Source organism: Rhinatrema bivittatum, chromosome 11 (genome assembly GCF_901001135.1).
Source record: "Rhinatrema bivittatum chromosome 11, aRhiBiv1.1, whole genome shotgun sequence".
Taxonomy (NCBI): domain Eukaryota; kingdom Metazoa; phylum Chordata; class Amphibia; order Gymnophiona; family Rhinatrematidae; genus Rhinatrema; species Rhinatrema bivittatum.
The window spans coordinates 98,355,760-98,382,495 of NC_042625.1; the positions used below are offsets into that span (position 1 = coordinate 98,355,760).

Sequence of the window (26,736 nt, forward strand, 5' to 3'; positions counted from 1 at the left end):
GGGAGTTCACTTTTCTTTTGGCTGTGGGTAAAGGAAATGTGCACTGAAGTTCAGTGCACATTGGGGCCTGAGAGCCCTGGAAACAGGATGCACGTGAATGGAGTATGCAAGCTTCACTTTACTCTTGAGGTCTGCTGTCCTCCTGTCTCCTGCTCAGTCCCTGACGAATTTGTATGTTCAAGTGCCTGACAAAAGCAAAGATTTAAATAACCAGGGAGTGGTGGTTTCTACGCAGCAGTTTCAGTCGTTGCAGCTTGCACGTCTGGGCTTCTCTAATTTCTGAGTAAAAACTGGAATGGAGTTTCCTGTGAGAGAGCAGCAAGTTGCATGAATGTGAATGATCAGCCTGCTCTGTGCTCCATGTCGGCAGCGGGGATTGCAGGCTCTGTACTCCATGTCCGCAGGAGGGATTGCAAGCTCTGTACTCCATGTCGGCAGCGGGAATTGCAGGCTCTGTACTCCATGTCCGCAGGAGGGATTGCAAGCTCTGTATGCCTTGTCGGCAGCGGGGATTGCCGGCTCTGTACTCCACGTCGGCAGCGGGGATTGCCGGCTCTGTACTCCATGTCCGCAGGAGGGATGGCAAGCTCTGTATGCCTTGTCGGCAGCGGGGATTGCCGGCTCTGTACTCCATGTCCGCAGGAGGGATGGCAAGCTCTGTATGCCTTGTCGGCAGCGGGGATTGCAGGCTCTGTACTCCATGTCCGCAGGAGGGATGGCAAGCTCTGTATGCCTTGTCGGCAGCGGGGATTGCAGGCTCTGTACTCCATGTCCGCAGGAGGGATGGCAAGCTCTGTATGCCTTGTCGGCAGCGGGGATTGCCGGCTCTGTACTCCATGTCCGCAGGAGGGATGGCAAGCTCTGTATGCCTTGTCGGCAGCGGGGATTGCCAGCTCTGTATGCCTTGTCGGCAGCGGGGATTGCCAGCTCTGTACTCCACGTCGGCAGCAGGGATTGCAGGCTCTGTACTCCACGTCGGCAGCGGGGATTGCCGGCTCTGCACTCCACGTCGGCAGCGGGGATTGCCGGCTCTGTACTCCACGTCGGCAGCGGGGATTGCCGGCTCTGTACTCCACGTCGGCAGCGGGGATTGCCGGCTCTGTACTCCACGTCGGCAGCGGGGATTGCCGGCTCTGCACTCCACGTCGGCAGCGGGGATTGCCGGCTCTGCACTCCACGTCGGCAGCGGGGATTGCCGGCTCTGCACTCCACGTCGGCAGCGGGGATTGCCGGCTCTGCACTCCACGTCGGCAGCGGGGATTGCCGGCTCTGCACTCCACGTCGGCAGCGGGGATTGCCGGCTCTGTACTCCACGTCGGCAGCGGGGATTGCCAGCATTCCTCTGCTGTGCATGGAGTTCAGACAATGAAACAATTGCTCCTTTGAAACCCCACTCCTGCCCCAGACAAGCATGTTGGAAAAATCAGTTTTTTTAGGTAATCAGATTTGCACTTGGAGCCCATGTAGAGAAGAGTTTGTTAAAGCTCACTGGTAAGGAGGTGCAGTGAAGGTGGTTATGAATCTGATGGGGAGTCTAGCGTTCAGAACAGTGCACGGGGCTGCAGTACAGGCCTGGCCTTTTTTTACATGGAGTCACCCACGAGCTCCTGTACTATATCGCTCTCCAGAGGGGACCTGTATCTCCCCTGCACTATGGGACAAGTGCCCAGCTTAGCTAAGAACAGGAAGCCTAAGCCAGTATGTGGCCTTCTGCAGTTCCTGAGCCCATGGAAGGCTCTGGCAGGTCCCCTCTGATTCTTCTTCCTTTATTCGTCGGATGCTCCAGCTTCCCTCCCAGTCTGAGCAGCACCTGTGCAGGAGGCTGGAGTCAGCATACATTTATTTGTTGTCTTCCTTCACCTCTTGTTAACTGTAAACCGGCATGATGCGATTCTCATCACAAATGCCGGTTTAGAAAAACTCAAAATAAATAAATAAATAAATTTAGCTCCCCACTGTTTCTCGGGGCCACAATATTCATATCCTGGACTGTCTTTCTCTCATCTTAGAAAGTCTTGAGCCAGGCTAGAAGTGACCTTACTCCGAGTCTGCAAACAGCTCTCCTGATAAGTGAGAGGCAGATTTTATAAAGGTCAGATCGACGTCTAAGACTGTGGCCTGGATTGGACTAGGAGATGTTAAATGAACTATTGTTATTTTATATTATTCCCTATAATTGTACATTTTGTATATACCTGCAATCTTCGCTTACAATAATTCACTAATCTAATTTTATTCTTCTGTCACTTCTCCCCCCCTTTTTTTCTCTTCTTTTACCTTCTTGTAATCATGTTATTCTAATTTTAGTTTAATGTTTTACTTCCCCTACCTTTCCTCATGCTCTAGTTATTATGTTCCAATATTTTTTAACTGTATTATGTTAAACTTGTTCGATGTAAAGCGCCGCCACTGGCACTAGTTTCTTGTTACGCTGTGAACCGATGTGATATCTTTGATGAATGTCGGTATATAAAACCGTTAAATAAATAAATAAATAAAATAAAATAAATGCTGGTAGTGTATTTGTTTATTTAACAACATATGCTTGAAGTGAAATTGTTTAAAAGTGACATGCAAGATTAGTGGTTGCCTCAGTTTATTAAATAAACAGGATAGTTTGCGATTATACATCAGCGCGCTCTCTGTGTATCACATTTGAACTATTGTTCCCAATGGCTTATTCCAGCTGGAGTAACAGATGCTCTCCCAGCAGCTTTAACTGGCAGTAAACAAAAAATGAATCAGAGAATCATGCTTTCCAGTTTCCCCATCGGGCTGACCTCCCCCAGGGAATTGTAGATCCTACGGTCAGTGCTTGGGGTTACTTCTTTTAAATGAATCAGTAGCATAGAGTATGCTAATCTACTTCATTAAAGCCTCAGTGCAGCACAATTTGCTTACCTGTAACAGGTGTTCTCCAAGAACAGCATGATATTAATTCTCACAAGTGGGTAATATCATTCGACAGAGCCTGGATCGATGCAATGATCGCATAGCTTCTAGAGCTTCAACTTGCTCTCCTGAGTATGTGCAGGTAGCGGTGACTAGAAAGCAAATAGACTGCTAGGAATGTAAAACGGAGAATATCATAATGCCTCTGTATCACTCCATGGTGCGTCCTCATCTTGTGTTCATATATCATACACAAACAGAATGCTGGGGATTATTAGGAAAGGAATGGAGAATAAAACAGAGAATATCATAATGCCTCTGTATCACTCCATGGTGCGACCTCATCTTGTGTTCATATATCATACACAAACAGAATGCTGGGGATTATTAGGAAAGGAATGGAGAATAAAACAGAGAATATCATAATGTCTCTGTATCACTCCATGGTGCATCCTCATCTTGTGTTCATATATCATACACACACAGAATGCTGGGGATTATTAGGAAAGGAATGGAGAATAAAACAGAGAATATCATAATGCCTCTGTATCACTCCATGGTGCATCCTCATCTTGTGTTCATATATCATACACAAACAGAATGCTGGGGATTATTAGGAAAGGAATGGAGAATAAAACAGAGAATATCATAATGTCTCTGTATCACTCCATGGTGCATCCTCATCTTGTGTTCATATATCATACACACACAGAATGCTGGGGATTATTAGGAAAGGAATGGAGAATAAAACAGAGAATATCATAATGCCTCTGTATCACTCCATGGTGCGACCTCATCCTGAGTACTGTGTGCAGTTCTAGTCACTGCATCTCAAGAAAGATAGAGCAGAATTAGAAAAGGTACAGAGAAAGGCGACCAAGATGATAAAGGGGATGGAACGGCTCCTCTATGAAGAAAGGCTAAAGAGGTTAGGAACCTTCAGCTTGGAGAAGAGACGGCTGAGGGGAGACATGATAGAGGGCTATAAAATAATGAGTGGAATGGAACAGATAAATGTGATCAGTTGTTTATTCTTTCAAAAAGTACAAAGAGTTGGGGTTATGCAGTGAAGTTTCTAGATAATAATATTTAAGACAAATAGGAAAAAATATTTTTTTAATCAACGCATAAGTAAGCTCTGCAATTAATTGCCAGAAGATGTGGTGAAAGCTCTTAATGTAGCTGGGTTTAAAAAAGGATTGGAAAAGAAGTCCATAAACCATTATTAAGGTGAATTTGGGGAAATCCATTGCTTATCCCTGGGATAAGCCGCATGGAATTATCAACCTTTTGGGATCCTGCCAGATGGGCTTTTGGTCTGATCCAGTACAGCAAATCTTATTTTCTTATGTTCCCAAGAAGTGCTCTTGACCAGCCAATCATCCAGATAGGGAAATATGTGCACCCCCAGTTTGTGAAGTGGCACCAACAGAACCATTAAACCTTTGGTGAATACTCGTGATGCTGACACTAGGCCGAAGGACAGAATGCAATACTGGAGGTGGTGTTTCCCTGTTACTAATCTAAGATTCTTCATCTATCCAGGGAACACAGCCCGTTTCCTTTCTGAAGGAAGGGAAATAAGATACCTAGGGAAAGCATTTTGAACTTTTCTCTTATGAGAAATTTGTTAAAGGCCTTAGGTCTAGGATGGGATAGAGGAGTCCTGTTTTCTTTGGCATCAGGAAATACTTGGACTTAAATTCACTCCCTCTTTCCCCTGATGAAACAGGTTTGACTGCTTTGGCTCCTAGAAGGAGGAGAGTTCCTTGAATAGTCCGGTGCAGAATCTGGAGCCTTCCATATTGCATTCCAAAGACATTTTTCATGAGCTCTAAGTGGAACCAACAACCCTGGGAGTCATCTCTTTACAGGTGGAGGATCCTGAGACATCGTAGTTGGCCTCCGGATAGAGTACACATCTATCATGGGGATCCATAACAGTCATGGTACATTTGCCCCGGGGGCACCTTGTAAAACCACTGGCCACTTTCTCTGTGAGGGACAAAAGCTGAAAAATAGCCACTATGAAATCAAACAACTCGATTTTGAACAAACAAAATCCTGACCAGGGCTGCTTGATGCACTAGTGCTGTTGCAATAAGCAGGTGTGCGAAAAAGAAAACTTGAAACATGTCGAAAAAATCTATGTAACAATCTAAGCAGGTCAGAGTGAGGCTGAACTGAGGGAAGCTACAGAGAAAAAAACTTGGCTTTGAGGCAATTTACCTAAAAACTTGCAACCTTTAGGCTCTCCAGGAAAAATGAAAAGGAGGGGGTTCCTGCGTGACAACCATGACATGGATGGCCCGCACATGCTCAGTAGAGCAGGATGAACACTCTAGAACCTATGAAACCATCACACTGACCAGGATCTGTGGGATGACATCACACACTTGTGAGGGCAAAATAGAGCAACACTTTCTTACCACCACCACCTCCTACCATGTTTCATGTGAATTACAGAGCCCAGTTTACATAGAAATGGGAGCTCTTAGTGATGCAGGGCCCAGGGCACAAAGACAGAGTTTGTAATAATATCCGTGCGAATGAAACTATGTGGGGGGCACAGCGCCCCATTATAGGATTGTGAGAACAGTTTACTTGGCACGTGTCCCTCTCATTTCCTCTGAATACAGGACCAGGCTGTATAAAAATAACTTCTCTTCTTAGTTTCTATGGCTACTTCCTGCAATGATCCTGGCATCCCGCAGAATGGCAGCAGAAGTGGCGACAGCAGGGAAGCGGGGGACGCCATCATGTTCCAGTGTGACCCAGGATACGCCTTGCAAGGGGAGGCTAAAATCAGCTGTGTTCAGATTGAGAACAGATTCTTCTGGGATCCTGACCCCCCCACCTGCACAGGTAGGTGTCAGCCATGGGATGGTAAAAGCGCTTTGCATATGTACAGAATAGCAGCAGGTTGTACAGTCAGAGGAGGTGCAGCCAGCTGCCTCTGCAGTGCGTATCATGATCATGGATTTCAGTCAGAGACTCTGAAGTGCATAGCAGGGAGAGGCATTGCTAAGGTTCCCCTTTTACATTCATGCAGGCTGAAGCACAGGTAGTCGAGGATCATATGAACTAGATCGGGGGAGGAAACGTGTGCGTGTAGATGACATTTTCAAATCTGTGCACGTAATTTTATTTATTTATTGAATTTGTAGACAACCTCCCCAGGAGAGCTGCCAAAAGTGAAGTTCAGTAGTAGGACAAAAGTGCCAGCAATATAGTTACAAACCATTTATCATATAATGAACATAATTTTAAAAAGCCCTACAGTACAGATATAAATATATAGCTTAAATCCAATGCCACCCTTCTAGACAAAGTATTGGTGATTTAGTCAAACAAAAAACCTCAGCTAGCATCGGTAAATACCCACCTACATCTTATAAAAATCACTGCAGCACAGTCGTAAGCCAAAACTCCCCCATCGTAGCAAAGCCAAGCCACACACAAGATACTGAAAGATCAATGACAAGAAACCTCAGCTAGCATCGGTAAATACCCACCTACATCTTATAAAAATCACTGCAGCACAGTCGTAAGCCAAAACTCCCCCATCGTAGCAAAGCCAAGCCACACACAAGATACTGAAAGATCAGTGACAAGAAACCTCAGCTAGCATCGGTAAATACCCACCTACATCTTATAAAAATCACTGCAGCACAGTCGTAAGCCAAAACTCCCCCATCGTACCAATGCCAAGCCACACACAAGATACTGAAAGATCAATGACAACAAACATCAAGCAGCATCAGTAAATACCCACCTACATCTTATGCCAAAACTCCCCCATCGTAGCAAAGCCAAGCCCCTCAAAAGATACTGAAAGATCAATGACAACAAACATCAAGCAGCATCAGTAAATACCCACCTACATCTTATAAAAATCACTGCAGCACAGTCGTAAGCCAAAACTCCCCCATCGTAGCAAAGCCAAGCCACACACAAGATATTGAAAGATCAATGCAAAAACATCAAGCAGCATCAGTAAATACCCACCTACATCTTATAAAAATCACTGCAGCACAGTCGTAAGCCAAAACTCCCCCATCGTAGCAAAGCCAAGCCACACACAAGATACTGAAAGATCAATGACAACAAACATCAAGCAGCATCAGTAAATACCCACCTAATCTTATAAAAATCACTGCAGCACAGTCGTAAGCCAAAACTCCCCCATCGTAGCAAAGCCAAGCCACACACAAGATACTGAAAGATCAATGACAACAAACAGCAAGCAGCATCAGTAAATACCCACCTACATCTTATGCCAAAACTCCCCCATCGTAGCAAAGCCAAGCCACACACAAGATACTGAAAGATCATTGATGACCTTTCCAGCAAAAGTCCACCTGCAGAAAAAAGCAGGTGCGAGTGACCATGTATACTTTGTACCCAGGGCAAATTTCAAAGAAAACTATGTTTACTGTTTACAGCAGAGCTCTCACTACAGTGTTGCCAGTGTGATTAGACGCAGTAATTAGTAACATAGTAGACGATAGCAGATAGCAGCTGAATTGGCCTGTCCAGTCTGCCCTATTATACCATCCACAGTGGCTTCAAGCCACAGAGGGGCCTGCTAGTAAGATCTCTCCTTATTAGAACATCTGCTTCCTTTCCATTTCACACTCTTGGGCAGATAAGCACACACGATCCCCACTTATTTATCACCCAGCACACCTCTCTTCTCATGTTTAATATTCTGAATTGCTATCCATACCATTGTGGCTGATGCCCAAACATCTGGCTGTCTCGTTCCCTTGCACAGCCTGCCAGACAGATCTGGCTACAAGAGTGGCTGCATTTTCAGTAGGATTTCTGCTTATTCCTGTTCTTGCCCCCTGCCAGATGGACTCGGTGGATGCCTCTGTTTCTGTTAGGATTTCTAGTTTCCTTATTCAATCATCTGAGTACAACACTTTAAAGCTGCTTCTCTCTTTTCCTTCCTTGCAACTTGGGATCTTCTGTGCTTATCCCATGTCTTCTTGAAGTCCATTACTGCTGTAGCCTCATCCGTTCCATGACAAAGTTTTTTCTGATGTTCTCCCTGAGTTCAGTCCCTTGGAACCTTACATCACGGCCCCTTGTTCCAGTGAAAAACGCTCACCTCCTGTGCATCACTAATCTCTTGCATCTCCCCTCCCTCCTTTCCTCATAATAGGAGAGATGAAATTGGTCAATATCGCCAAGAACCTGCAAGCTGATGTTCAAGGGGAAACTCCCTTGCAAAATTCATGGTCACAGGAGACTGCAGACAAACGCCGAGTGTGCGCCAGGAAGTACATGCAAGGATTTCAAAATGAAATCCTCCCATTACGTCACCTTTCCTGCTCGAGCCACGTCCCCCAGCTCCACCTCTTTCCAAAGCATGAGGGAAGAGTGGGCTTCAGCTCAGAGCCTTTACCTTAGGTGATTGCTTAGTTACTTCGAAATTGTCTTTATTGTGCATGGAGGGTGGCCACGAGAATAACTGCAAATAGGCGGAGACGGCAGAGAGCGTCTCTGTGCGCAAGGATCAGTCAGGATCTGGGAGCCTGTTGACCAGGTGAATCTGGGCTATTCAGAACTCGAATATCAACTAGTTAGGTTAACAGATTGATTTATTTAAATCGTTTATTTCTCGCCTTTCCAGCAAAAAATGCACTAGAGCTAGAGCCTAGCTGATGGCGAGGATAGATGGGGTGAAGGGCCTCCAGTCAGCCCTTTCATTCCTGAGATTCGTTTGATAAAAGAGAGGAGAGGAAAGGCTAAGAAGAAGAAGTCCCATGGGAAACGCTGTCAGGATCTAAACCCCACGGAAATGAAAGGCCATTTCCCACTCCTGGATGCATGGCACATCCGTTTTCTAGGAGGTGACTGCCCAGAGCCTGCCTTCTCATTGAGATGAAGGACCTTGGCTCACATTGGCCACAGCTCTGCCTCTAGCAATGAGCAGCGCCCGAGGGAAGGAAAATAGCAGAGGTGGAAGCAAAGCCTTCCTTGCACGTCTGCTGCTGCTGCTGCTGAGGCTTGCACAGGGAAGGTCTCGCTGCAGCTGCCAAATGTTATTCATCTCGGACACTGTGCTGATGACAGGGCCTCATCCAAAATATTGTTTTGCAACCTCGAATAAAATGCAGTGGCTCACACTCCGCCACTGAGGCTATTGTTTAAGGGGCTTGTGTTGTTTTTGTTTTGCTTTGTTAAATCCTTTGGTGGGCTAATGATAAGAGAAATGATAAACTGTAAATCTGTAGAATGGGTCATAGCCTCTTATAGCTCCATCGATAAACTGTAAATGTGGTGACATAGAAAGACATTCTTAAAAACTGATAGAGTGAAATCCTTTCACAATGAGCTAACAATTCCCTGCCATGAGGGCTGCTTTCCCTATGACTTCTCTCAGAACATGCAAAACTATATCAAATGTATTACCATAAATCTTTCTTTTTGCAAACTCTGTCCCAAAGCTAGTAATCTGATTAGTATCTCACCTGCCACTAACACTGAGCTGGGGCTCTGGGTAAGGAGGCGCTGCCTGCACAGCCTCCAGCCCTGTCCTGATGTTTACTGCAGCCTCCTGGGATGTGACAGGGTCCCAGCTCACATCTGCACACACAGGACCCCTCTCAGCATTACATGCTGGGGCTCTGGGTAAGGAGAGCGCTGCCTGCACAGCTTCCAGCCCTGTCCTGATGTTTATTGCAGCCTCCTGGGATGTGACAGGGTCCCAGCTCACCTCTGCACACACAGGACCCCTCTCAGCATTGCATGCTGGGCTCTGGGGAAGGAGAGCGCTGCCTGCACAGCTTCCAGCCCTGTCCTGATGTTTATTGCAGCCTCCTGGGATGTGACAGGGTCCCAGCTCACCTCTGCACACACAGGGCCCCTCCCAGCATTGCATGCTGGGCTCTGGGGAAGGAGAGCGCTGCCTGCACAGCTTCCAGCCCTGTCCTGATGTTTATTGCAGCCTCCTGGGATGTGACAGGGTCCCAGCTCACCTCTGCACACACAGGACCCCTCCCAGCATTGCATGCTGGGCTCTGGGGAAGGAGAGCGCTGCCTGCACAGCTTCCAGCCCTGTCCTGATGTTTATTGCAGCCTCCTGGGATGTGACAGGGTCCCAGCTCACCTCTGCACACACTGGACCCCTCCCAGCATTGCATGCTGGGCTCTGAGGAAGGAGAGCGCTGCCTGCACAGCTTCCAGCCCTGTCCTGATGTTTATTGCAGCCTCCTGGGATGTGACAGGGTCCCAGCTCACCTCTGCACACACAGGACCCCTCTCAGCATTGCATGCTGGGCTCTGGGGAAGGAGAGCGCTGCCTGCACAGCTTCCAGCCCTGTCCTGATGTTTATTGCAGCCTCCTGGGATGTGACAGGGTCCCAGCTCACCTCTGCACACACAGGGCCCCTCCCAGCATTGCATGCTGGGCTCTGGGGAAGGAGAGCGCTGCCTGCACAGCTTCCAGCCCTGTCCTGATGTTTATTGCAGCCTCCTGGGATGTGACAGGGTCCCAGCTCACCTCTGCACACACAGGACCCCTCTCAGCATTGCATGCTGGGCTCTGGGGAAGGAGAGCGCTGCCTGCACAGCTTCCAGCCCTGTCCTGATGTTTATTGCAGCCTCCTGGGATGTGACAGGGTCCCAGCTCACCTCTGCACACACAGGACCCCTCCCAGCATTGCATGCTGGGCTCTGGGGAAGGAGAGCGCTGCCTGCACAGCTTCCAGCCCTGTCCTGATGTTTATTGCAGCCTCCTGGGATGTGACAGGGTCCCAGCTCACCTCTGCACACACAGGACCCCTCCCAGCATTGCATGGCCACTGGCTCTATTTGCTGCATTGCTGGGTCCCTGAAATTATGCATCGATGTAGTCCTGGAGTCAAGATCTTAGTAATCTTAATGAACTGTTTCACTGCTGCTTGTGTGGAGCATCCCTTAACTCTGCTAACTAGATCCGTTTGTAGAACATGGGTCATATGATCATATAAAAAGCACAAATGGGCGCTTTCAGTATCTGACAGAGACATTTTTAATGCAGGTGCACTGTGCTTTTTAAAATAAATAGAGGGAAGATTGATTTTTTTTCCTATCACCATGACATTTAGGGTGCTGATAAGAGTAATAAAACACAAATGAATCCTCCGTGTCGGAGAAATGAAGTTTTCCTTTGCCATGGCCATGGAATTGATTTGGGTCCATTGTGCACAACCCCAGCCTGCAATGCAGGATGGAAACGCTCTGCTTAGGGATGAGGAGTTTGAATTACATTTCAAGGTTCCAGCACTCTGGTTCCCAGCAGTAAATCATTATGTTCTCTGCTCTGTTCTCTCCCCAGCTCCCTGTGGAGGAAACCTGACGGGACCGGTGGGAGTCATCCTGTCCCCACACTACCCAGAGCCTTACCCCCCAGGAAAGGAGTGTGACTGGAGGCTGGCCGTGTCTCAGGACTATGTCATTGCCCTGGTATTTAATACGTATGTAATAATCAATAACTTACCTTCTGTGTCGATCACCGTGTAATCCGCTTAGTATGATCATTTTAAAATAAGAAACCGTCTCTCTAGCTGCTGCCACCCCGTATCCCAGTGCGGCCACTGCACCAGGCAGACACACACGCAGCCACCTCTGGGGTGGATGACTGCACAGAGCATTTGAACAGGGAAGGAAAAAGTGATAACTAATACAGGTTCAGCCGAAAGTAAACGTAAAATACCGGCTTTTACTGAAGTACCAAGGAGGAAAGCAGCCAAGGGAGGGAGGCTCTTCTCTCAGAAGGGTTTACCCAACTAAACGAGAGGATGGGTATCTTCCTGTCTCCAGCAGGCTCCCGGGGGGGGGGGGGGGGGGGCACTGGAAGAGAGAGCTCAAGCAGTGCTTTACACCTGGGGCTCTGATGACTCCAGGTCAGTGGGAACAGACCCAGCCTGACCTGGCTTTACCCCACCACCCACCTTACATTACATGTACAGCTTTGCACTTGTGAAAATAATAATGAGCCTGTACTCAAAAGGGTGGGTCCAGCTAACTTTAAAGAGAGCTGGGCCAGCCCTCTCAGTGGCAAACGTTTACCCAGGCAAGTCATTATCCAGCTAAAATGTATCCGGCTAGTGCCGACAGTCAGTAGTAAACAGATAAACGTAGCTGGGTAAGTCTGCTGTCCCGGAATTATCCCTGTAACCTTCCTGCTCACCAGCTCACTAAATATTGGCGATGTGCATTCTTTCCTTCTGTGCTTTCTAGTACTCACAAAAAATTGGATATTATGCGCATATTTCTAATAGTGACTTATGTGCATAATATCCTTTTTTTCGTGCTTACTATAAAATCGGCAAGGTACTCACCATACCTGCCGAAGGAGAAGAAACAAAAGCCCATCCCTACTAATCATCCACCTCCGTGTGAACAGGAAGTCCTTTTACCATTACAATTAGACTTTTTGGGAAAAGTGAAATGTAACTGAGAGGCCCTGCTGTCATCCTTCTTGAGAGGAGCTCTGTTGTGGCTGGTGTTGTGTCCATTCCCTGTATTTAGTGCCTCGCTCCTCTCTCTCTCTTCAGCTTCCACCTGGAGCCGGGCTATGACTTTCTGCACATCTATGATGGACCAAATTCTCTCAGTCCCCTGATCGGAAGTTTCTACGGCTCCCAGCTGCCGGACAGAATTGAGAGCAGCAGTAACAACCTCTTCCTTGCCTTTCGCAGTGACGCCTCTGTGAGCAATGCTGGCTTTGTTATTGATTACACAGGTAACGTGATTGTGTATATGGGATTACAGGACTGTGTCTAGAGATTAACGTGTGCTTGCATGTGTACACATATGGGGCTGCATGACTGCACATTTATATGTGTGCATGTGCATATGGGAACAGATGTATCAGCTGGCTAATTTCTCTATTATCACAGCAAAATATCTCACTATAATAGCCTTACATTGTTTATGGTCTTCTACATTGATTTGTAGAGGGCAATTTTTAAAAGTTATGTGGGGCCTGCAATCACATTTTCAAACTGAAAATTGCAAATTGAAATCCAGTCTTAAATGACACCTTTTTGAGGCTGCTTTCAAATCCTAAGCATGTCTCTATAATAAATAAGCTTCCCACAGACTCTTTTTTTTTTTTTTTGTTATTTGTGTTTGACTTGACTAGACTTTTAAGCTCCATGGAGCAGGGACTGTCTCTTCTGTGCATTTCTAGTAGCACTTTAAAAAGATAATATTAGGAGTAGAAGTAAGGGATTAGATAGCCAGGTAAAATTATTTTAAAATTACCTTCATTAAGACTCTGTGAAATATCAGTGCAGAATGAGAGCAGGGGGGCAGGTAACATTACACACCCTGCCTTTCCTTAATGAGCTGGTGAAAATCTAGCCCTTGGTGTGCCGTCAGCCAGTTCCTCCATCATGAGCATGAATGGCAGTGCGTGCTCCACTCTCCACCAGCATGAAACGTGAAAGGGCGGGCCAGAGACGCAAGCCAGCAGCAGCAAAAGAAGATGATGGTCTCTGATACTGCAAGCCAGGCACTGCCCACCATTCAGCCCCTGCCACACCTCCTCGGGGTGGGTTTTCAAAGGTGACTGCAATTGCTCTGCCAGTCTGGCTTGGCCTCCTTAGCTAGCGAGTGCTGGAAAGCCGCTTAACGTTTACTTCCTACCCGGACTCCTTCCCCATGGCTGCCTGTTTTTGAGCAGCTAAATGTATCCATTTTGTGAATTTAGAGGCTAAATTTACCTGTTTAGCAGGGCAGAATTTTCAAACGCGGAAGTGTAGCTGGATAAACCCTTTACAAAATGTGTCCCAGTCTACACGGGTATATATTCTATTTTTATTTTTAAATGTTTGCTCTTGATTTTAGAATTTTAAAATCTGTTAAAATAAAGAATGGACATGATATATAACATGATACAACACTTCCAATTAGGAGTAATTATAAACGAGCTATGTTACCGTAAATTCTTGGCACCTGTTCAATGATAGATTTTATTATGTTTTCCAATATTATTATTTGTGCCTCATTGTAAACCATTATGATGGTCCCTAACTTAATGACGGTCTAGAAAAGTTTTAAATAAATAAAATTTAGAGTATGACAGCAGCATAGGCATCGGAGCAAATGACTGTGAAAGAAAGTACCTGCACTGCTGTTTGCTTTCAGAGACTTGGGGAGTTTTTACATTCCTTCTGCAGGATTTCCTGGGGAGATTTGGTTAATTTATGTAGGAAATTATTATATGAGAACTTCGCAGCATGTGTATCATAAGCATGTCCTTAAGTGCCTGCATAATTAGCTAGGATCAAACTTCGAATTCCAAGCGAGTTTACCCATACTTATCAGATGCCAGATTTTAGGCTACGGAAAATAGGGAGGTTGGGGTTGGAAGGTGATGCCATTAAGAAAAGTCTTCCTGGAGAGGAGGTGAAGTTCGGGCCTGATGTTTCGGGAGCACTGCTGAGCAGGGATGTCACTTCAGGTGGACAGCGGACGTTACCTTTCTTCAGGAAGCTCCCTTCCCCCACTGTATTACCGGGCCCTCTTTCCCTATCTAGTAACTAATATGTGCCAGAGATACTGGAAGCCAGAGAGCCACCTCTGCCAGCTGTAGGCTCTGTGCATGGCTGTGCCATGGGCAGGAATAGGCGTTAGAGAGCACAGCAGTGAAAGAAAACATTCTTTCACCAAGCTCAGCCGTTCTTCCAAACCGAAAAAGACCCTAGAGCAGTTTTTCTGATTTAATTAAGGCTCCTTGCTTTTCATTGAACTTTTTAGATTAGTTTCCAAGTGAAGCAGAGTTTAGTGAATTGAAGCTTCTTTAAGCTCAGGGGAGGATGCTGGCTTGCTGGTTGTGTTGTTCCCACCCCTCCTTAGCAGAAGGAAGCTCTCCAGTTTTTTTTAACAAGTAAATCTGGGTGTTATACTGCCTTGGCCTCTGCAGATTGTCATCCCCTTTTCCATAGCATGAAGCTGACTCCATAGAACACCTGTTGAATCTTAAACAGCCCTCTTCCTTCCCACTATGCACCACTGCACATTTACAACAAAGGCTCTCATTTTCAAAAGCATTTACACACTTAAAGTTGGATTCTACATATGTAAATGCATTTTACCTGTGTGAGTGAACTTTTCAAAATTGCTACAGTCTCTCTATGCCATTGAATTGTTCATAGGTTTTACCCACATGAAGTGCACTTGCACGGGTAAAAGGCTTTTGAAAATTGCTAAAATAGTAGGTTAGATTTGCATGCTTAACTCCTTATTTGTCCGTGCTATATTTCAATTCAACAGCTGCCCCTCTTGATTTAGCTTCAGGTACAGGCTGTGCTGGCCTTTCTTAGGGGATCTGAACAGATAATGCATTGTGTAAAGAACGCAGAGAGCTTCTAGACCTAGTGGGAATAATGGTTGGACAAGCGATGACAAATTAGGCCTTTCTGAGGATGCATTCTCTTTCCTTTCCCTTTTCAAGTTTTGCACTCCCCTCCTGGCAGTGCAAGTCTCACGTGAATGTGCCGTACTGAGCATAAAGTAAAAAAATAAATTAGGTTACAGATCGTGGGTAAACATCCCTATAAAATGCTTCCTTTGCTTAGTTGAGGAATTTATCTGCTGAGTCTGCAAAATCCAGCACCAGCTGTTTTCACTGTCGACACAAAATGGGCAAATTCTGTTACAACACAAAGGCCTTGAGAAAATCGACTTAGTAACTTCCATCCTTGAGAGGTTGGCTGAGTAACCAAGATGTGCACTTTAATTTTCAGAGAACCCCCGGGAGTCTTGCTTTGATCCAGGATCCATTAAGAATGGGACGCGAGTGGGCACGGACCTGAAGCTGGGCTCGACTGTCACCTATTACTGTGATGGTGGCTATGAGACTGATGGATTCTCCACCTTGACCTGTGTCATGGGAGAGGATGGCAAGCCTGTGTGGAACAAGCCAAGACCATCTTGCATAGGTAACTGTAGGCCTGGGCAGAGGAGCAGAGTGAGTGGCAGGAAAGGCCAGCCCACCGCCCCAGCTTCCTGCCACCAAACTCCCCAGCCTTACATAGCAAAGTGTTGCACTTAGGTTTGCTGCAACAAATCCAAGAATAATCATGGTTTTGTCTTTATAGTGCACTAGCAACTGTACCCGTTCTACGCCTTTTTATTGGCACATCTGCTCTTGTAAGGCAGCGTTAGCTGAAAAGGAAAAACAAAATTGTTTTCACTCAGGGCAAGGGACGTGGAGGCAGATTTGCTAAAGCCAGGGCTGGCGAAGTTTATTTAGCAAGCTGTCTCTCGCACTCCCCCCCCCAAACCCCCTCTCCTCTCTCACCGGCATCCCCCCCCCCCTCATATAGGCTCCCTCTCTCTGAAACCCACACTCAAGCATCCCCCCACCCACCCTCTCTTACCTCCCATGCTCTCTCTCACCCTCCCCACCCCCCTCTTACCAACCATGCTCTCTCTCACCCCCCCTCTCACACACACATTCTCTCTCACCGGCATCTCCCCCCCCCCCCATGCTCTCTCTCACCCTCCCCTCCCCGACACACACTGTCGGACACACTACCAAGCCCGATATAATATGGATTTTTAGTTGAAATATATCAGTATTTGACAGAAAAAATACATATACAATAATAACATAAAAGACAAAAAGTATGTGTGTGTGTGTGTATATATATATATATATATATATAAATAAAATATACAGTTGTGCTCGTAAGTTTACATACCCCTGGCAGAATTTGTAAGATGTGTGGCATTTTAAGAAAACATGAATGATCAGACAAAGCACATGCCTGTTATTTTAAATGTGTTTCAAATTTAACTATTATGCGTCACAGAATAGTACAATCATTATACAGACGATAGCAATAAAGGAAATAATAAAATGATCCTGTTCAAAAGTTTGCATACCCTTAGTTCTTAATATCATGTATTGCCCCCTTTCGCATCAGTGACGGCTTGAAGTCTTTTGTGACTGAGGTTCTTTATGTTCTCATGTGGTAAAGCTGCCCATTCCTCTTGGCAAAAAGCTTCCAGATCCTGTAAATTCTTGGTTTTCTAGCATAAACTGCAGGTTTGAGTTCTCAAAGTGGCTCAATGATGTTGAAGTCAGGAGACTGCGATGGCCACTCCAAGAACCTTCACTTTCACCTGCTGCCGTCACTGAAGGGTCGACTTGGCCTTATGTTTCAGATCACTGTCATGTTGGGAAGTCCAAGTGCGCCCCATGTGCAGCTTCCTGGCTGATGAATGCAAATTCTCCTACAATATTTTCTGATAAAATGCTGCATTCATCTTGCCATCAATATTGACTGAGCTCTGCTTTAGCTCATACCCCCCAAAACAGCACCGATCCACCTCCATGCTTCACAGTAGGGATGGTGTGCCTCTCTTCATAGCATTTATGGTTGTGACCATAAAGTTCAATTTTGGTCTCATCACTCCAAGTTATTTTGTTCCAGAAGTTTTGAAGCTTTTCTAGGTGCTATTTGGCATATTGTAAGTGGGCTGTTTTGTTGTGTTGGTGCAGCAATGGCTTTTTTTCTGGCAACTCTACTTTGCAGCCCATTTTTGTTCAAGTATCTCCTTATTAGTCATGCTGAAACACCCCACTGCTTTGTTTCAGTAGAAGTTGCTTGTAGGTTTTTCTTTGCATCCTGACAAATTTTCCTGGCAGTTGTCTGAAATCTTTTTTGGTCTATCTGACCTTGGCTTGGTATTAACAGAACCTATAATTTTCCACTTCCTGATCAGAGTTTGAACCGTACCGCATTTTCAAATCTTTGGATATCTTTTTAATTCCTTTTCCTGATTTTTTTTTTTTTTAATTCTTTATTTATAGATTTCCATTTTTACAAAACGAAATCAAACTTTGTATTCAATAACATTTAACAGCATTGAATTTTTGTGGATACTAGGTTCAATACAATTTTTTTTTTTTTTTTTTTACATAAAATAACAAGTCAAATTAAGTTAAACCTTCTCTATCCTAGTTTTCCTATTAAACAAATAAAGGAGAGCCTGTTGAGCAATTCTACTTTTCCTGATTTATAAAGTTGAACTACTTTTGCTTGCAGATCCTTTGACAGTTCTTTTGCTTTTCCCATGCTTCAGTAAGCACCAAAGTCAGTGCAGCCCTGCATGAAATGCACAAAGGTTTTTCAAGAGCTAAGAAACTTGTTGACTATTTATACACAGACACTAATTACACTCAAACAAGGCACAGGTGTGGATACCTACCCTTCATTGCCATCTCAACCTGTGTGTGTCAGCCTGAGTGAACATTATCAGCCCAAACGTTCAAGGGCATGCAAACCTTTGAACAGGACCATTTTATTATTTCCTTTATTGCTATGATTGGTTTCATGATTGTGCTATTCTGTGATGCATAAAATAGTTTAATTTGAAACACATTAAAAATAACAGACGAGTTTTTATCACTCATGTTTATTAAAATGCTACACATCCTACATATTCTGCCAGGGGTATGTAAACTTATGAGCACAACTGTATGTAAATGTATAATTTATACATACTTCAATGATGTCACCATAATTGGAGATCCAAGAGAAAATGCTTAAGGGGTCTATAGGCATAACAGATAATTCACTTGTAGCTGCCTTCTTAGTCTAGGAAAAATCTCAATTTGTGATGGCTCAAAGAAATATTTAACTGTGGCGAAGACAACAGTACATTTGCAAGGAAAACAAAATAAGTGGCACCAAGTGCCAACACCTCAGAATACATAGACAGAAATTCCCTCCTGCACTCCTGTCTTGGCCTAGCCAAGGAAGGAAATATCCAAGTTGTGCCTTTTGAGTAACACTTGATGGTTTCAAAAATAAAGATGAAGTATAGAGATCCAGTCTTGAGGAAACACAAGAGTAGCTAAGAAGGTAGCAGATACTTCCTCTCCATATCCCTCCAGGAAACCAAACAAGTGCAAACTCTCAGCAGAAACCTCCACTAACCCCCTCCACCACTCTGACTTCTCAGTGGGCAAAGGAAAGATCTTACGAATAGGAGGGAGCCTTCCTTCAGGAACAAGCAGAATATCCCCAAGAAAGAATGGGGATTGTAGCAAATTCAAAATTCATACATTTAACAGTCTTTTCCAAGTTCTCCAACCTGCGATGAACCACTTTTTGACCCTGTATCAGACTTGCTTGGACTGACTTCAGTTGCATAGCAGAAGCTTTCATTCTCCCGGGCTTAAAAGTAGTAAGGAGGAAAGAGGATGTTCCAAGCAACCTCTCACGTTCCTAATACTCTCCAGGCTTTGCCCAAAGTGGCCCTGGGAGCCTGCAAACGTTCCCCGCTGACTACAACAAAGCCCTTTGCCCATCCACCACACTCCGATCGGAGAAGCCAGCATCCAACTCCATCCTCATACTCACTTCTGACTCTTGGTGCAGACATTGTCGCCTCTCAGATGGGGAAACCTCCATTAGCCGAGACCAAATCCTTTGCAGCTAAGCAGACAAGCACCTCTCACTCCGGAGGACCTCAGCTGTCAGGGCTGAGCGATACCTCAACCTCCAGAAAGCTCGCCCTCCCTCTGCCAGCAGCAGCAAAGGTGATGTTTGGAGGCTCTGAGGGGCTCTCCCTAACAGACCCTCTACATTTCACCATGTGCTCTTGCATACAACATGTGTACATTTTAGCCACCATCTTGGACCAGAATAATTATTATTAATAATAATAATAAAAATAAAAATTACAGCATGATCCCAAAATGTAAACTCATAAGAACATGCCATGCTGGGTCAAACCAAGGGTCCATCAAGTCCTGCATCCTGTTTCCAACAGAGGCCAATCCAGACCATAAGAGCTTGGCAAGTACCCAAACACTAAGAAGATCTTTTAATTCTTGAATCAATCTGCAATCCGTTACGACTTCAACAAGTCTTTCTGCCTTTTGCCGTCATGGGATCATTCCATCTGTATTTCTCATTTCTATTTCAGCACCCTGTGGTGGACAGTACGCAACCTCTGAAGGCATTGTCCTCTCTCCAAATTATCCACGCAATTATACCAGTGGACAGAGCTGCCTGTATTTCGTGGTGGTACCAAAGGATTATGGTAAGTCCCCCTGTGTCTGTTTTCCTCGTTAGCAGCAGTTCAGCCTCTGAAAATGGTGCGGAGCAGTGGAATCGCACACGAGGAATGTGCAGAAAATTCCAAGCTTGCTGGACTCTGTAATGAAATGCACTTGTTCTCCGAGACCCAAGAGTATTCCTGTGCGACTGAAGTGATTCCCCTTGCCTGCGCTCTTTCCACAGTCGTCTTCGGGCAGTTCACCTTCTTTCAGACTGCGCTAAATGATGTCGTAGAGGTGCACGACGGCCCCAGTCAGCAAGCCCGGCTCCTGAGCTCCCTCTCTGGCTCTCATACAGGTAACGTATCATGCGGCACGCTTCTGCAGCATCCCTCCCTCAGCATTGCTCATTAAAACCCCACTGTACCATGAAAACGGGACACGTGGAAGAGGAGAAACTCGCCAAGTGAACACCCAGACCACGTAGGGGAGCTCTCCAGAAGAGGGGCTTTTATAAAGTCTCTGTAAAACTGGGGCTGTGGTGCATCATTTGATTTTTCCTCTTCAGGTGCACCGCCCTAAATTTCGTGGTTGCATGTACATGCGACTTGGAAGGCATAAGATCATTTGTCGAGAGATGGGAGTCCGTGTCCTTTCTCGTAGAGAAAACCATTCCATCTTGATAAAGGAAAATCTCCTTTCCCAAGTCCCTCCTGCTTGCGCTGTCCCTCTGGGTGAGGGTCGGTGCCTGCTCTTCCTGTTCCTTGGGGCACTGTCGGACAGCTTGGCTGCCACTGGCTAGTTAAGTCTCACTTTCATCCTTTACAACAACCTGAAATAAGGGAAAAACACGTTTGTTTAACTGCCAAGCTTACTACCATTATACGAGATACAGAGTGTCACTCGTACATATGCAGACAGACACGCACATCCCACGTGCATGCAGAGGCTGCAGAGCGAGCCCAGTCGCATCTTTACAGCAGGTTCAGGAACAGCATGAGGCGACCAGCAGACAGGTGGTGCGCCCAGCAGGCAGGTGAGACTGGCTGGGTTCTGGGATGAGCGGCGCCACAGATTTCATGCACACAGCTGGCGTTTCACTTAGGGTTAGAGACGGGTTGTCACAGTGTGAGAGTAAAGGAAACCGCCAAGCGACAGGCTCTCAAAGCGTGTCCAAGCTGCCTAACTAGGGATGTGCATTCATTACATCTGTTTCAGTGGGATCTACAAATCTCGCGGACTTTATAGTATATGGGTAACAACAGACAGTATTGCATAATTTGTTGTTAAAAATACACGCATACTATCCATTTTTATTCATATACTATAAAGTCTGCAAGGTACACTGATGCCACTGAAACGAATGTAACGAATGCACATCCCTACTAACTGCGTCAAAAGCCCTTCTTTATTTCAAACAGTGGAACTGAAAGGTTCAGAAAGCAGAGCCATGCCATGCTTTAACGCCATGCTGCTGCTGTGGGGGCAAATTAGACAATGCTTCTCCTGGGACTGGTAATCATTCTACACCCCACACTTCTCCCAGGACTGCTTATTACATATGCTAAGTCTCTAATTCAAAGTTTATTTTTTCTGCATAGGAGAATCTTTGCCTTTAGCAACATCCAATCAGGTTTTAATCAAATTCAGCACCAGCGGCCAAGCAACAGCTAAAGGTTTTCACTTTGTTTATCAAGGTAGGTTGCACATTCTGTTCTTAAAATCCCTGATTAAATTCTCAAGGGCTCTGCCAATGCACTTCACTCCTGCCCTGCAACATTCCATATAGTATAGTACTGAGAACCTAAACACAGGTCTGCCATGCACCTCAATCTCACCCTACAGCACTCTCTCCTGTTCCTGTACTGAGACCCTCCAAAACAGAGCTCTGCCAATGCACCTCACTCCTGCCCTGCAGCACCCCCTGCTATTCCAGTACTGAGACCACACACACATACATACAACTCTACTTCACTCACACGCTACAGCACCCCAATTATTGCAGTATTGAGGACTCTACAGTGCACCTCAGTCCCGCCCTGAAGCACCCCCTGCTATTCCGGTATTGAAATCCTCACACAAGGCTCTGTCAGTGCGCCTCAGTCCTACTCTGCAACACTCCTGCTATCCAGTCCTGGTTATCTTAATACGCGGTTCTTGTTTTCACTGTTGCCATTATCCATTCTGGTGCGCACAGTAAGAATAAGAGTCTGCCCTTCACCCCCCTAGTGTAGTTAACCTTGCTGCACACAGAGTACAGTTGTCCTACCGATAAGCCTGCACCTGTAATGTCTCTGGTTTGGATAATTTAGGATTAGCAGTAAGTACTAGCACTGCAGGCTGTAGTGCTCCCAGGGGAGTTCCTTCTGAGGAACTGTCAGCACTTCCTGAATCTGCTAGGTTTCCCCACAATAGGAAAAGCAGTGTCATGGTTTGCAGAAAGTTGCTCCCTTGGGTTATTTCTCAGATGATGAGAGAGGGAACTGAAATTCAGAGTGGTCAGGAAGGCAGCTGCTACAGTCAGCCTCTGAGCACACGCGTGTTCACTTACATACATGCAAAGCATGGAACTTGGCAGGGGCACACGTATGAGCATAAGGAGTGGATTCCTCTCAAGATGCGTGGCTGCTGTGGGAAATACTGTACAAGCCTTGTTTATGGTAATCAAGGTTTGCCATAAAGATGCTTTTTTTAATTTATTTTAAAAAGGTCCATATGAAAAGTGGTGTGGAAAATAAGAATTTTTAATGTATATTTTTATGGACATGTTTCCATGTGAGACTCTGAGTATTTTGGTGCTTAATCATTGTAAGTGATGTTTTACTGTCCCCTCTGGCCCGGTACGTAGAATCGATCACGGCAAGTTGGAACAGATTACATAAATGCAGAGTCTGCACACGGCATAGTTTCCCTTGTCAACATTGGCAGACATCAGAGCTAGCCACACACTTTGTTCCTGGAGTTTGTGGAGGGTATGGGGGTAAAACAGTGCATGTCACCCTCCCCGGGGGGGGGCATCTCTCTTTAGTCTGCCTCATCGCACAAGCACTATGGAAGCCCGTGTGCACACTTAGCCTTGCAGTGGTCTCGTTTCAGACTGCAAGGTTCCTCTCAGATTTCTCTTCTCTTCTGCAGCGGTTCCTCGTACCAGTGCCACACAGTGCAGCTCAGTCCCAGAGCCGCGCTATGGGAGGAGAACAGGGAAGGATTTCTCAGTGGGAGCCGTTATTCGGTTTGAATGCAACCCAGGCTATGCCCTTCAGGGCTCCCAGAACATTGAATGCCTGACAGTGCCTGGGACGCTCGCCCAGTGGAACACATCTGTGCCAACCTGTGTGGGTAAGGGGGCTGCTGCATGGCATCAACTGTACTGGGCAACGCAGCTCTTTGGTTTCTGAATCTAATGTTGGAGAAAGGTCCTTCTGAGGATGTATGTTAACCAACAAGCTGTAGTTGTGATATAGCAAATATGTGCCATTTGTACTCTTTTTTTTATAAGATTGTTATTATTTATTTATTTTATTTATTTAAAGGCTTTTATATACCGATGCACGTTGGGAACATCTCATCGGTTCACAGAGAACAGAAAATGCAGCTAACGAGCTTTACAGAGAACAATGAATAGGGCACAAAATTGAACATTGAACAGTAAAGGGAGGGGGTGAACTGCAGATTATATTGCACAGATTATGCCAATAAAGTTATCTTAATGTGAACCTTCCCACGCAGCCCCACCACAGAACTGGGGCAAGCTGTGCCTTTCACTGATCTGAAAGGATCTCGCTCCTCTGGGGCTGAGAGGATCCTTGACTGTTCCTCTGAGACTGCACTTTAAACTCCTCCTAAATTCAGATCATCAGCAGGGTCTCTGCTTTCCTGCATCGTCACTGCAAAGGCTGGAAGATCTGCTCCTTGCTTCAGAATTGCCCAATGCCCATAGGAACCAAGCCAAGCCCGCACCTCCCTCCCCTGAGATCCCGTTTCCCACCCAAAACATTAAATCAAAATAAACAAAATAAGTTAGATACAAGCAAGCTTTGAAACCAGCTTTATTTTTTATAATGCATTCATTTTTTTCTGTTTCGGTGGGATACGCCTACTATAGTACAAACATAAAAAACTGGATATTATGTACATAACTCATTATTAAAAATACTCGTATAATATCCGTTTTTTCGTGTGCACTAGAAAGTTGGTAAGGTAAGTGCGTGCCCACTGAAACGGAAGAAACGAATGCCCATCCCTAGTATTTAACATGCTTCAGAATTCCAGAAACTTTGCCAGCCAATGTTTTGACTTTTACTATTGTTCCTTCTACTTAACATTTCTATAGCGCTCCTCAATGCAGAATCTGCAGTTGTAAGGGCGGGGTGAAAAGGCCCTGTCGAATGAAGCTGAACGTGGTTTGAGCAGTGTCAGGGCCTCGCGTGCTGCCGTGTATCTCTTACAAGACCGCATGTCCTAGAAGTGTGTCTCTGCTGTTTCAGTGCCCTGTGGTGGTAACCTGACTGAGCGGAAGGGGACCATCCTCTCCCCTGGCTTCCCTGAGCCATACCTCAACAGCCTGAACTGTGTCTGGAGAATCGCTGTCCCCGAGGGAGCCGGCATACAGGTAAGAGTAATGGAGAAAGCTGTCCTTGTGAAATGGACAACAATGCCTTTAGAAAGACGCCATTTGCTCCCTTGCTGTACTATGGAGAGAGAGCCTTCATCGGAGTGACCTCCATAAGCAGACCAGCGATGTCTCCCCCCAGGACCCACTATCTCCAATAATCTGTGATTGCATAAACATTGCCAACCTACAACAGAGAAAGATCCATCCAGTCCTGCCTACAGTGGGGAGCAGTGAGTTGCAGAGAATGTGCAGAGGAAATAAGGCAGGAGTAGGAGTCCCATTCGCTCTCAGAAACCCCTGACAGGTTAAAAAGCCTTTCCAAGGAACTGCGCAGTCCTTTTGTGAACCCAGCAGTGAGCGAATTCCAGAGATAGCCCTGTACTGTGCCTGTATCCTTTCAGCACACCAATGCTGTCTCCTCCTGTGGCACAGACCTCGTTTCGTGTAAATAAACCTCACTCCTCATCCTCCTAGCAGGCAAGACTGGGTCCAGTCTGCAGTTCCCAGTAGCATCTGACAGTGAGAGTGCAGGCTGCACTATTATTAAAGATGTCCTTGCTTGCCAGCGGTGGGAAATGGAACTGTCTGACCGCTCGTTCCTGCTTTGTTAGAGAGAGGAGCAAATACGTGGTTAATGCTGCAACTGCTGGCTTATGGATGCTGCTGTCTTACCTCCAGTCACTCCTAAGGTGGGAGAGTGGCAGCCAGTGGAGTGATCTGGCTGCTGGCTCGCCCCCTACTGCTTTATAATTGCAACTACACTGCAGCTATATTTACTGGCCTCTGCCACCAGGAGAGAGATGGTGTGAGGAGGGTGGCAGCCACCTGCAGCACATGCTAAAGGCGATGCAGGGTCATTAATTCCAGTCTAACGGCTGCTGAGGTTCTTGGACAGTCAGCAATCCTAGCGACAGCCGTATTGGAGAGGTATTCTTAAAAGCGCTGTAAGAAATAACATTTTGCAAGCTGCAAATTACAGGTTTGTTGCCACATGCCTGGAATCATTGCAATTAAATCCATGTAGAACATAAAGGGCATCGGATCTGCCTCTCCATTCTACACAGCCAGCATTTAAAATGACATTTAAGGCTCTTCGGAGAACAGTAACATTTCACAGTTCTGTACTTAAATATGATAATGAGACAGTTTAATCCCAAAAACGCTGCTATAATTAGAAGCCTTTGTTCCTTTTTATTTTTCTTTTGGATGCCTGCATTTTAAATTAAAAATGCCGTTAGGAAGGTGTTCAATCCCCATTCACAGGAGTGCCCTTTGATGTCCGAACCCTTCTGGAGCCCCCAAAGTCACCACTGAACTGGATGAGCCCTCTCACAATGTTCCCAGCATCATTTCAAACTTTGCCTGGGCAGGGGATAAAATGAAAACTTTTTCCTTTACGCCATAATATTTTATTGCTGGGCTTTGCAATTCCTATTTATGTGTGCTGGTGAGAGGGGACACGGGATTCCCCTTGGTAAACTGTTTTCTGAAAACAGGCAGTGTCTCACCCAGTGAGGCAGCGCTGGCAAGAAACCGGCAGCACATCACTGGTGCGCACTGGAGCAGAATACAGCAGCGAGCAGACGAGCCAGATAGCAGTGCATGCGTGAGGTCACTGACCGTGTGCCAGGGAAGGAGGAGGATACAGCTTATAAATAAGCTCGTCCTTTCATCCAGGCGTCAGCACTCCCAACTGTGGGGCGAGTACTGGAAAACCCAGGTTCGCTAATTGATGGGAAAATGGCAAGGTGGTGACCTCGGCCAGAGCTGCGGCAGAAAAAGGAGGTGAAAATATCCCTGTACAGGTCCTTGGTGAGGCCTCACCTGGAGGACTGTGCTCAGTCCTGGAGGCCGCATCTCAAAAAGGAGAAAGATAGGACAGAAGAGGTTCAGAGATTTGGGGAGCTAGAGGAGAGACAGAGGAAATGCTGAAGAATCAAACCTTTTCTGATGGAAAGGAAGCTATAGTGCTAGGAAACACTAAGTGGGTAAACTTGAGAACAACATCAGGAAATATTTTTCTGCTGAAAAGGTGCTGGATGTCTGGCATAGAGTCCCGTGGTGAAGACAAGTAATGGAATTGAAAAGGGCATGGGATAAACACAGAGGATGCAAATGAAGAACTGGGTTAACCTGTGCTAACTTTTGATGAAACATTTGGCGTGGGAGTAAACAGCGCAGAGCAGCAGAAGGCAGGTGGTGGGGAAGG

General features: G+C 45.9%; 1 protein-coding gene across 6 annotated transcripts in view; it reads left to right on the forward strand.

Moving 5' to 3' along the window:
• Positions 1–26,736, forward strand: part of CSMD2 (CUB and Sushi multiple domains 2) — a 653,904-nt gene that overhangs the window by 528,338 nt on the left and 98,830 nt on the right. For 5 of the 6 annotated variants that reach the window (XM_029572110.1, XM_029572106.1, XM_029572104.1 and 2 more), the window contains 9 exons: positions 5,566–5,757; positions 11,222–11,360; positions 12,444–12,631; positions 15,642–15,836; positions 19,840–19,956; positions 20,157–20,270; positions 21,514–21,609; positions 23,048–23,251; positions 24,400–24,524. In XM_029572110.1, the coding sequence (XP_029427970.1) occupies positions 5,566–5,757; positions 11,222–11,360; positions 12,444–12,631; positions 15,642–15,836; positions 19,840–19,956; positions 20,157–20,270; positions 21,514–21,609; positions 23,048–23,251; positions 24,400–24,524 (1,370 nt within the window). The remainder of the gene's footprint in view (positions 1–5,565; positions 5,758–11,221; positions 11,361–12,443; positions 12,632–15,641; positions 15,837–19,839; positions 19,957–20,156; positions 20,271–21,513; positions 21,610–23,047; positions 23,252–24,399; positions 24,525–26,736) is intronic. The other variant, XM_029572107.1, reaches the window with a different exon arrangement.